Raw genomic sequence first — 13,510 nt, forward strand, 5'->3', positions numbered from 1 at the left:
CGAACATGTTCTTACAATGAAATAACAATGTAGCAGTTATTTGTTTTTGTTTTATTATGCACGTTTATTTATAAATGTATTGCATGAATGTAGTCATAAACAAAGTAGTGCACAGTTATGATTTCTGAATAGGAATGGAAGAGTATTCTTTAAGTGATTAAACGCACGGTGCTATTGTTAGTAATGCTACATATGTAGGTCAGATATATAACCCAATTAGACAATGAGCAAATGTAATTTGACATTTCTCCATATCAAGCAAAAGGTTTATTAACCCCTGGACATTATTTGTGTTAATTGACATGTCATTTTTCAGACGTTCAACACGGTATCTAGCTACTCAATAAGGTGTGCCATAGCTACTGAGTAAAATGTGTTTAGCCCTAAAATACCTTTGTTCTGGAGGTAAAACCACACAGTCCTCGACACTGCGTCGAGCATCACCAGGACAGTAGGGAACCAAACATATACGAGATTGCCGTACACCCTACACTCAATATTTGTTTCAAGATTCTGCATAAATGTGTAATAGTTCATGAGATTGTTACTGAATGTTAATGTTCCGGGTTTTGGTATATTCGAACTCTCTTGTTTGCGAATTGTTATGTTCCAAAACCCGTCTGCTGTTACGTTGGTGTGAGGGGCTCACAATATAGGCCTTGCTCTGTGAAAACGGGATTAAATGCATGTGCGTAAAAAGTCGTCCCAAATTAGCCAGTGCGGTTCGAACAGGCTATTCAGGGACGACGCTTTCCGCTTTTATGATATTTTTCGTTTAGAGTATGTCTCTTCTGAGCAAAAATCTAGTTTAGGTGGAAAGTATCGTCCATGATTAGCCTGTGCGAGGACACTTTACGGACATGCATTAAACCCCTTTTAATAAAGCGAGGCTCATATATTAGAAGTCAACACAATCGGTCACAGCGGTTACGTGAAGCGTCAGCACTACGTTTTTGGCGTGTCTACTACAACACAACTGCGACCTTGAAGTTCGCACTATTTTGCTTCTTCGTCACGTGACAATCTTAGACAGGACCCCGTACGAACGCAGAACAGAGTCTATCCGTTTTTAAATATCTAATGTAGTGGCTGTAAGATCGTCGACCCAGACGTTTATTCCGTTTGGACCTCGTCATAATCCATCGTCTCACATGGATGGCGCTTTTACCATGTGTTGTGGTTATAGGTTCAAATATGTTGAATTTAATACGAACCACCCAATGCATGTACCTCAAACAACATACTGTTAAAAACTAGCCATGTTAAGTTGAAAATGTTTCAAGTTGCTATACATGTAATACATATGCGGTAAAACAAACAATATTGTTCACAAAGAAAACAAAAACTGAAAAATGTAATAATTATTGCAAATGACACTTGACATTTTGTGGTAATTTTGAATTGACCTCACCATGTGACATTCGAACAAAAACATGTTTACTCCATCTATATTAATTCATCTTTCTTCGAAACGATGACTGTTTTGTGTTTACTTTAAACCCATGTTTTAATGTTCAAGCATATGTACGCTAATGGCGATTTGCCCTTTATGCTTAAGTCCAAATAAACTATTATGGTATGTTCTGTTTTTACGGCGAACCCAATGCGTTCAGCGCTATGTCACCGCAATAACGTGGTAAGAACGCCAGCCAGGTGTGACGTTAGTTTCAAACGATGAACAACGGTTAAACGAAATAAACAAGATTGCTAACGCGAGTTTCATACCTTAAACGTTGACGTAAAATAATTGGAAAACCTCCGACCGAATGAGGACACGGTTTGTAGGTGTGTAATCTATCATAGTGCATGGTAAATACACCAACCAATTGTGTTGTGTGGCTGCATGTTAACGCGAACAGCAGTGAAGGTTTAGCTTTTAAAGGAAATTATGTTTCAAGGTATGACTATTTGTTTCTTCATTATTAATTTTAATTTAGACTTATTGCAAAATTTTATGTGATTAACCATAAAATTATGTTTACAGGGGTTGACTATTATATTTGTATATTCGTTTGTTTGTTTTTTATAATTATTATGGTATGATTGGAGTTTCAAATACCATATGTATCTAAACATATCCTATTATAAATCATCAGGATAACCAAAGTCATTTTATCTAAACAAGCATAACTATCATGATCATCGACAATGTCATAATAATTTCCATAACCACCACCACTACCACCATCATCATCGTGAATATCATCATCATTATCATAACCATAATCACCACCACCAGCACCATCGCCAATACCATCATCATTATCATAACCATAATCACCACCACCATCATCATCTTCTTCAATATCATCATCATTATCAAAACCATAATCACCACCACCATCATCACCGTGAATATCATCATTATTATCATAACCATAATCACCACCACCATCATCACCGTGAATATCATCATTATTATCATAACCATAATCACAACCACCATCATCACCGTGAATATCATCATTATTATCATAACCATAATCACCACCACCAGCATCATCGTCAATACCATCATCATTATTATCATAACCATAATCACCACCACCAGCATCATCTTCAATATCATCATTATTATCATAACCATAATCACCCCCACCATCATCATCGTGAATATCATCATCATTATCATAACCATAATCACCACCACCAGCATCATCGTCAATACCATCATCATTATCATAACCATAATCACCACCACCAGCATCATCATCTTCAATATCATCATCATTATCAAAACCATAATCACCACCACCATCATCACCGTGAATATCATCATTATTATCATAACCATAATCACCACCACCATCATCACCGTGAATATAATCATTATTATCATAACCATAATCACCACCACCATCATCACCGTGAATATCATCATTATTATCATAACCATAATCACCACCACCATCATCACCGTGAATATCATCGTTATTATCATAACCATAATCACCATCACCAGCATCATCTTCAATATCACCATCATTAATCTAACATTAATCACCACAACCATCATCACTACCATCATCATCATTATTATCATCGTCATGATCGTCGTCATGATCACCAACGTCCTCACTATCCTCATAACTAGGTTAATAAAAATCATTACGGCCAAAAACATCATCACAATCATCAAAGCGATTGATGAAGTAAACGCTACTGCCGTCATCGTCATCTTCTTTATCACCAATACCAATATTTCATCATCAAAATGTAATCATTCAAACCATAAATATTTCATCGTTCGCCATCAGCATTACTGGTATCACCATGAGCCTCGTCGCAGGAAAACTGGACTTAATGAATGTTAGTAAAGTCTCGACGGGATCAGTCTGTACAGTTCACACAGGTTAAGCAGAGACGACACTTTCCGCCTGATTTAGATTCCCGTTTGAAATATTTCCTTTAAACAAAAAATTCCATAAAAGAGGAAAGTGTCGTCCCGGATCGAAAGACACTTAACGCACATGTTTTAAGCCTATTTTCCCAGAACAAGGCTCATCATTATTGTCAGTATCCTCACCACTAAACCAATGATTGGTATTATTGTAAAGAAAGTTATTTTGTCTCTCGATGTTTGTGGTGTGTAACTGATCGGGAATGTTGTACTTACCGGCATCGTTATTTTGATTAAACCTCAAATGGTTATTGCATGTTAGGGTTTGTGTTAATATGAGATGATTAATGAGGTTAAGATTATTAACGAAATTGTAATGCAATGATGCTCATGAAAATATAACGCATTTTCAACAGTACACCCTTCGGCGCAAATGTCGTATAATAAATCAAGACAAAGATTTGACGTCACAGTCTGGACACTCCATCATTAATAAATTAACGTCGTCATGGTAGACAGCGCAGCCAACGTAATTAATTTGAAAGACGTATGCATTCGTTGTTAATAAAATAGCACCAATTTAACAATAATCATATCGTTAACATGTCGTGAAATACTTAAATGTCATCCTACTCCTATTTGTCGCTGATTTATTATTTGTTCTTGAGCGTGCACATATGTGTGCTTCCTTTGACGTACAATCATATTTTCTGCTGCAAAGGTCAACGTCAATCCAAAGGTCTACTGCGATTTCAGCAGACACATACAGTTGAACATTTACGTTTGGTGACCCTTTGCGTTAAATTGATATATTATCCTTTATCATTTATAATCCGTCGTGTTGGGGACTTTCATATACATCTATACCATCACTAGTATCGTATCCTTCACCTTCGCACTTGTATTCGTTATCAATGAGCGGTATCCAAGGCTAAATATTATTGACTATTGATATCGTCGCTTTTTAATAATTAACCAATTTATACTACTATTAATAATAAATATTATAACCATAATCATCTTCGCCGCCATCACAGAGCATCAGCATCATCGTTTTCTTTAGTATTGACATAGTAATAATAAATTCTCATCATCATCATCATCATCATCATCATCATCGTCATCATCATCATCATCATCATCATCATAGTTGTCATTATCATCGTCATCGGCTTTGTCATCATTATCTGCATAGCATCAAACTAATCTTCATTACCGTCATTGCTGATACTTGCAGCACGAGTATCATTTTAATTAATCATAATGGTGTATGTTGGTATTAACCCATTTATTCTTAGCGTCTAGAAAAAAAGGCCTTCGCAAACAGCGTAGACCCATGCGGCGTCTCATCAGGGTCTGTGCTGTTTGCTTAAAGGAATTTCTGCAAGAAATATTCTAAAAATAGAAATAAATATACTAGACATCCCTAATTTTGGAAATAAATTGATCCAATTTAGAAGGATGGGAGAGTCCAATAGGCATAAATAGGTTAATCTAGGATGTGGTTTTGATGCTCCGAGTCAGCATCAGTAGGTCACAGCTTGTTCCCACGATACTACGTTCCTAGAGTGTTTATTGTCATAAAGACAACAACAATTAATTAGCGTATAAAGCCCTGTCGGACCGTATTTGGTACAAAAACGAATATGGTACATTTGTACCATATTCGGCCGAATATGGTACAAATGTACCATACTCGGACCGAAGATGGTACAATTTTCGACCGAATATGGTACAAACATTGTACCATATTCGGTTGGAATAAGTTTTTCTATGCTCGCCAAAACGTATTTGGTACATACCAAAAAAACTCATAAAAATGAAAATGGCCTACGTATATGGTACATAAATTATGTATTTCATTAATAAATGAAATAGTCTGCCGATGTGTAAACTTTTTTTCAAACTCAAATACATTGTATTAACCTAATATTGGAAGTGACAAAAGTATCATCATCATCATCATCATCATCATCATCATCGTCGTCGTCGTCGTCGTCGTCGTCGTCGTCGTAACTAGCAGTAACAGAAACAGCTAACCTAACCACACTTTACATGGATTTTGCTGGTTGCATAACTGTTTCGCCGGCTAGCTCAGTCGGTTGCGCGTCAGATTGGCACGCAAGCGGCCTGGGTTCGATTCCCGGGCGGGCCAGATACTTTCGTGGAGATCATTAATAGCAATTTTCAAATTTTTAAAACTTTTTTTTTCCAAAGTGTATTTTCACCAAAATCCGATTTAAGAGATTTTGAGCTCTTTTAAATGAATATATCTCTCCAAAAATAAGGATGTTTGACTGGCTGCTTTAGACAGGTGTGACTGTATTCCTAAACATTACTTTGTAAAGTTGATTTGTCGTTCCGACGTCATATTGCTGAGAAGCCGACAAAGCTTTGAAGTTTCCGATTTTTTCTTTGATAACGTGCCGCTTTAAAAAGGCGGGAATTTTGCACACGAGTCTTACTCAGAAGTCAGTAACCATATTTGACTTGGCGGTCGGCAAGAAAAGTTGTGATTTTCGACTAGAAAGAATTGAAATCCAAACTTTCTTCAAACTTCAAAAGAATTCTTGACAGTAAGTACTGTACATAATTTTAATTTTCAGTTGTCTTAATATGCATTGATGTTTTAACATGCATTGATTTTTATGTTTTATGCCCCCCCCCCCCTCAGAGTGCATTTGCAGTTGTCCGTCCGTCTATCCAATTGTCCGTGGCATTCCTTCCGTGTGCGTAACTCCTAAACTGCTAAAATATTTAAGCTACAGTCATTTTTTCGAAAGTGTATTTTCCACCAAAATCAGATCGAGCTCCTGTAATCTGTAGATTTGAACATTTTAAATTTTATGGAGTTTATAGGTCTTTGACCTTCGAACCCTGCCTAGTCGTGACTTCTGGTGAGCGACCTAGGCCCCCAGGGCCCCTTCTTTATATCCCTTCCATCCACGTAGCATTGGTTTCTACAGACCGTTTGTCCGTTGACCGCCATAAGTTTGCCCGCTATTTTTCCCCTGAATTTGAATTCGGTTGGATTTCAATGAAACTTTACATGAAGTACTTGCTACTTTCATTGCGCATATTGCCCGGAAGTTCGGATTGTAAATTTTAGCGGAGCTATCAGACGAGTGATTTTAGCTCAGCTCATGTCGTGAGACATTCGTTTTCGACACGCGGTGTTCAATACAAGCTCTATTAACTAATGAAGTATAAATGTATAATAACTTATTATATTATTTCAGATGAAGGAAGCAATTAGGAGAAAAAGGAAGCAATTAGGGTGCTTGCCCAGGTCGAAGTACGACATTATTGTCAGATGTTTAAACGGATCGTTCGATGTCCCTGTGAAGAAACGGACACCTGAAGAGAATAATTGTTTGGCCATGATTAGAAAACGTAAGGACTTCGAGCTTGGTGACCGGGGTTCTTTATTGTGTGGCGGAAAGCAAGTCCTTGTGAAAGAAGATCTTCCTAGATTTGTTGAGAAGATGTTCATGGAAAACAAAGGATGTGGAGCAAGGGTTATTTACAACAAACTGAAAGTAAATTACACGGGGTTCTCGGAACAAGCTATCCTTGAAATACTGTACAATAGCAAGTATTACCATGAGAAGTATCCGAGATTTACAAACAAGCCAAAGCCAAAGACAATTACAGAAGAGGAACCAGGCAAAAGATGGCAGATTGACATAATTAACATGAAAAATCAAAGTGTTAGCTACAAGGGGTCCACATACAGTTATATTCTACAAGTCGTGGACGTTTATTCTAGGTACGTTATGCCAAAACCCCTGAAAACGAAGAGTTCGCGTGAAGTTGCAAAGGCATTAGAGGACGTGTTGATGGTTAACCTTGCCCCTGACATCATCCAATGTGACAACGGACTGGAATTTAAAGGCCCTAGTATGAAACTTTTGTTGAACAAGTACAACATCAAAATGATCAATAGTAGGCCGTATCATCCTCAATCACAGGGCAAGTGTGAAAGGTCAAACAGTGTTATAAAGGCCAAGATTCTATTTGCAACAAAAAGTAAACGTGGATTTAACTGGGTCGAAGGGCTTCAAGATTTAGCCTATGCCATAAACACAAGTTTCAAACGAGTTCTTGGGGGTCTCACGCCCTTTGAAGCCTACTACGGAAGAAGTCATGTTTTTACCAAAGAACGTCATAATTCTCGTGAAATAAAGAAAACCATACGGCGAGCAAATAAAAAGGCTTACAGGTCGCTGTTGAAAAACGCAACTTCCCCAAGCAAGTACAAAGTAGGAGAGACAGTATTAATTCGCTATCCCTTTCGAAAATCCAGGGTGCCAACCAAAAGATATGTTATCGAAGGCAAGGTAGAAAAAGTAAAACGAAATGGTGTTTATATCGTGTCATTTCAAGTACCGAACAAACCCGAACTTGGATTCGTAAGCAAATCGGTTGGGGTCGAAAACATGACTAGCCTAACTGTTGCGTTAGAGAAACAACGAAAAATTAAAAAACATTCATTAAAACAGAACCGCTCAGAGAAACAAAATCACAGAACTAAGTACTATCATGTTTTAACACACCATGAAAATCTGCAGTTGTTGGATGGGGTGAATATTGCCATGGACCCAAATCCGGATGGAAATTGTCAATTTGCTGCTATATCGCATCAACTTGGTAAAATTGGTATATACAAAGACGTAGATGCTTTACGTAAGGAAGCAGTCCATCACATTGTAGAAAACAGATATTTCTATGAAACTTTTGTCTATGATGAAACATTTGATGAATACGTTAAGAATATGTCTAAGAATGGGACATACGGCGACAACCTCACGCTCATTGCACTTATGAGAGAATATAATTTGCAGTGCCTGGTAGTTTCTACCCGAGGACTAGAACACTCATCAATTGTGTCAGCAGATGGAAAGTTCGATGGTGATGTTGGAACAATTGCATTGGGGTATTTCCCAGAAGGATTTGGCATGCATTACGTTAGTATCCGTATCAATCAACGCGTGTACAAGGACATAATATCACGCTTAGAACAGTCGTATGACAACGGTGACTCTGGCGACAGCGCTGCGTCTGGCGACAACGCTGCGTCAGGCGACAACGCTGCGTCTGGCGACAACGGTGACTCTGGCGACAACGGTGACTCCGGCGACACCGCTGCGTCTGGCGACAACACTGCATCTGGCGACAACGCTGCGTCTGGCGACAACGGTGACTCTTGCGACAACGGTGACTCCGGCGACAACGGTGACTCCAGCGACAACGGTGACTCCGGCGACAACGGTGACTCCGGCGACAACGCTGCGTCTGGCGACAACGGTGACTCCGGCGACAACGCTGCGTCTGGCGACAACACTGCATCTGGCGACAACGCTGCGTCTGGCGACAACGGTGACTCTTGCGACAACGGTGACTCCGGCGACAACGGTGACTCCAGCGACAACGGTGACTCCGGCGACAACGGTGACTCCGGCGACAACGCTGCGTCTGGCGACAACGGTGACTCCGGCGACAACGGTGACTCTGGCGACAACGGTGACGTCTCTGTGTGTTCAGCCCTGAAAGAGCTTCAAGATATGATAAACAATAGGAGGGCACAGAAGCGAACGACTTTTCCATTTCTGATGTTACCACTTCACATTCAAGTTGAAATTTTTAAGTTCTGCATACAATCAAACCCGTCAATCCAGTTTGTGTTGGCGAAGGTCGGCAAACCCTTTAGAGATTTAATAAGGTCAATGAGTTTGCAAACACCTAGAATTTACATTCGGCCGGATATTGGACTAGATACTAGTAACAGAAATCCTGTTAGCGTTCGTTTCCTATTAACAAGAGCGGGCAGAAACAGCGGTCTTATTTCGGCAATAAAAGAAATCATCAAGGGGCCAAAATGGGCAAACGCATGGCTGCGTTTGCGTGTTAGTGGAATCGGTTGGTATGATATCATAGATGTCATGTACAGACATTACAGGTGAAATATACATGTATATCGGTGTTTGGAAACCTGTTATGTTATTTTTGTGATTGATGATTATGTTCTTCTACCGGAAATTTGTTGTCATTTGCTCATTTACTGGTAACTTTTTACGAAGCACATTTGGGATATTTTGGCTGCTACTAAAATGAATGTATATATGTATATTATGTCTTGTCAAAATGCTACAGTTGGATTAAAATTTAAATGCTGTTCTATGTTCTTCAATATTACTTTGAAAAATCCTGTCAGTATACCAATAAATGAAAAAAGTACAAGTTTGTTGAATCTCTTGAATGAAACAAATTATAAAATACAAAATGTAAAATGAATATGTGATGATGATGATGACAAAACATTTGTGATGATGATGATGGTAAAAAAATTGTGATGATGATGGTGGTGGTGATGATGATGACAGTGGTTATGATGATTGGGGTTTGATGATTGTGGTGATGATGATGATGATGATGATAATGATGATGATGATGATGATAACAAACGTTTTGGGATGATGATGACAGCGATGTTTATCGGACGATGATGATGGTTATAATGATGATGATAAGTTTTTAGATGATGATGACGGCGATGTTTATCGGCCGACGATGATGATAATGATGATGATGATAACAAAATATTTGTGATGATGATGATGGCGATGTTTATTGGCCGATGATGATGATGATATTCTCATCGTCGTCATCATCATCACAACATCCTCATTATCGACCGAAAACATCGCTGTCATTATCATCACAAAAAAAACTTTTGTGATCACCATTACGATCATGATAATGGATATGATGATGTTGGTTTTGATGGTGATGATGATGGTGGTGTTGGTAAAGATAACAACGATGATGATCATTGGGGTGTTGATAATTGATGTGATGATGATGATGATGATGATGATGATGATGATGATGATGATGATGATGATGATGATGATGATGATGAGATAACGATGATGATGATGATGATGATGATGATGATGAGATAACGATGATGATGATGATGATGATTACGATGATGAGTGTGTATCATATTCGGAACGAATGTGGTACATTTTTCATCCGAATATGGTACAAGTTTGTACCATATTCGGTCAGGCATTTTACCCCAAAACTGCAGATACGTATATGGTACAATTAGACAGTTGTACCATATTCGGCCGAATATGGTACAAACTTGTACCATATTCGTTTTTGTACCAAATACGGTCCGACAAAGCCCATTAATCATTCGGTAATAATCCCACTTAAGTGCGTTTCGCACAATGGTTTTAAACACCAAAGTTTGTTACCCTCTGAAAGCACTTTGGTGTCCTCCTGACTTGAATACTGATCACAATTATGCGTGTTATGATTGTTGTCAGCGATGACATACAATTTGATTGGAGTTGTACATCGTCTTGATGCTAACCCCTTTCTCTACCTTCTCCCCCCTCCGTCCTCCCCTTTTCCTCCTATGTATCTTCATCACAATCGCTATCATCAGCATTATTAGCAACGTGGTCGTCAAAATAATGGAATCGATATATATACCATCTTTATAAAGAATATCATAAGATTATCATTTAAACCAAAAATAAACGTAATGAGACTGTATACATTTTTTCTTATATTTCCAATAAAAAAGCACCAGACATCGTTTGCGTATACATGCATAATATAATTAATATTTGATTAATAAGGTTCATAAATCTAAAGGAAATTTCATAAAGCCATTTTCTTTTAACATTTTTATTTTGTATTAAGATTTAATTTACAATTGTACATATATTTATTTTCATATATTATGTGTACATAATTTAACGACGAGGGCGACTTTGACATTTCTGCTTAACAATTACTATAATAGGCATTATCCTATGTGCCGCAAGCAAAGCACCAGATCGGCCTTAGCAATTGCGCAGTCTGGTCACGAGCTTCCATGTCAGCTATTAACCCTTTGAATGCTGGGAAATTTGTCGTCTGCTAAAATGTCGTCTGCTGAATTTCTCAAATTAGCATTTTCTTTGATTTTTTTTCCAAATAATACTATTAGAATAGCAAACAGTTTGGATCCTGATGAGACGCCACGTTCTGTGGCGTCTCATCTGGATCCAAACTGTTTGCAAAGGCCTTCACAATTTGGTTTCAGCCCTGAAAGGGTGAAGTCCCACAAGGTGTCGTGGTTTGATTAGTGGATGTAAGGTTTGTGTACACGCGCGTCTCTAGTAGGCGACCCGAGGCTAATTCCTGTGCCCAAAAGCATCTATGTTTTGTTTGTGGTCACCATACCGGATAAGAGGAGTAACCTCCCGGTATTCCGGATTGCCAACACCAACAGCTCAAGACCACAACAACATTGGCAATCTTTCAATAACAACTTCATGGCTGTTAATTGCAGCTCTAATTCGTACAACTTTCGTTAGTCTATTAACGCACTCTGGGCGCTCTCATAATAAAGCCTCATGCGCGGATGTACTTCGAAAAACTGATACGTTGATTTATAAGCTTACATTATGACTCCTCGTCAGATGTTACAGATGCAGGGGGGTGGGGCATATCTGGAGAAAGACTGTTTAGATATGCCCTAAGGCTGAGTTTTGCAGGACGATTGAGTTGTTTATGGGGTTTTTCAAAGGTCTTGTTCATAGGTTTGCTTAGTATTGAAAAAATAACACAAAAATAACACAACGAAATATACACCCTCACATAACTATAATATACCCATTTGGAAAAAAATAAAACTATATATAACATGATGAAAAACAGGTAGAAATAAATATTTTTGAATCTAAACTTTTTTTGTATTAAACATTGTCCTTTTCCAAATATGTGAACAAGTTCCTTGTAACACGGTTTTGTCTTGTTCTTTGTATATAATCAATTCAACATTGCCTTTTGTTGAAAGACATTGATATGTTTTTAGTTGACATTAGGTTGGGAAAACTAAACAATATATTTTGTTCAGTTACAATTCAGTCGGGTGAAGTTGGGTTAGGAGGACATTATGTTAGATTCAAGTTAACATAATGTCTGTGACCAAAAGGCAATTTTCCGTAATTTTAGAATATGTGTTTTAGGTGAGGTACCTAGCCGCCTCTCTGCTGATAAGCCGAGTGAACTCTCTCTGAAAGTGACGGTCTCAAGACATAATGAAATCCGCTTGCCGAACAATGACATCACTGTCGACATTCCGGAAGAAGCGGAGGCGCATGGGCATACGTCAGACAGAAAGTCCGAAGTCGACGAGAATGAAAATGAAAACAACGAAATAGTGTTAAAACGGAAACTTGTGGGTTTAATGAAACTTTCCAGAAATGAATACGATAACATTCATGTACATAACGAGGAGGATAGTGCGGCGTCACCCCCGACGTCTCCCTTCACCCCCACCTCTATATACACTGTCGGCGGAAGCCAGAGTCGTCCTATATTGGAAATCCGGGCGAAGGATATTTCCACTCGTCAGTGTAAGTTTGAAATGGGTGAGGAATGGGAACAGTTTCAGAGTATCCGGACAACGAAGTCGATTAGCTGCCCGCCCAGTCCGCTCATGGGCGCAAAGAAAGACGCCGAAAATGTTGAAGCCGACAGACGGAACTCCGGTTACGCCGCCAGTGAACCAGGACCGGATATTGAGCTGGACCTTACTAACCCGTCAGAAAAACAGACCGAGCCCTACCCTTTTCACTTCCTGTTTTCGTCAACATCCGGTTCACCGATCAAAAAGTGCGCCATCGTACCGAACCCGCATAACAAAATAAATCAGAGATTTCATAGCACGCTGCAGTGCCCGTGCTTTCTATTTTTCTTTTTCCTGTGTTGTTTGCCGGCCGTGCATTTCATGCAACGTTCAGACATTCAGTTTAAGAAGGGAAACGTCACTCGCGCTATGAATTATGGGAAGTTGTCAACTGCGTTCTACGTCATCGGTTCTGTTGTTGGTCTGGCGTTCCTTTCTGTAGCCATATATTTTGCAGCGGATTACGTAAAACAGTATGTCTGACGTTTATGACGTACATATGTACGTGGGCGACGAGAAACAATGCAGCCGGTGATTCGCCTATTTTCACAAAACAATATCCAAACATATATTAACTGTTCACCCTTATAATGATAATAAATATATAAGCATTGTATTGAATATGCTTGACATTTAAATCAATAGAGTTTATTTTGCAATATTGTAAAATGGACGATATAGACAAGAGATAA

At 38.7% G+C, this 13,510-nt stretch overlaps 1 protein-coding gene across 1 annotated transcript; it reads left to right on the forward strand.

The window, feature by feature from the left end:
* The first annotated feature begins 1,832 nt into the window (after positions 1-1,832).
* On the forward strand, positions 1,833-13,434 carry LOC127842605 (uncharacterized). Its single transcript, XM_052372195.1, has 2 exons — positions 1,833-1,898; positions 12,376-13,434. Exons 1-2 carry the CDS (start codon positions 1,889-1,891, stop codon positions 13,299-13,301), a joined length of 936 nt encoding a protein of 311 aa, XP_052228155.1. The 5' UTR covers positions 1,833-1,888; the 3' UTR covers positions 13,302-13,434.
* Positions 13,435-13,510: the final 76 nt, after the last annotated feature.

Source organism: Dreissena polymorpha, chromosome 8 (genome assembly GCF_020536995.1).
Source record: "Dreissena polymorpha isolate Duluth1 chromosome 8, UMN_Dpol_1.0, whole genome shotgun sequence".
NCBI classification, from domain to species: domain Eukaryota; kingdom Metazoa; phylum Mollusca; class Bivalvia; order Myida; family Dreissenidae; genus Dreissena; species Dreissena polymorpha.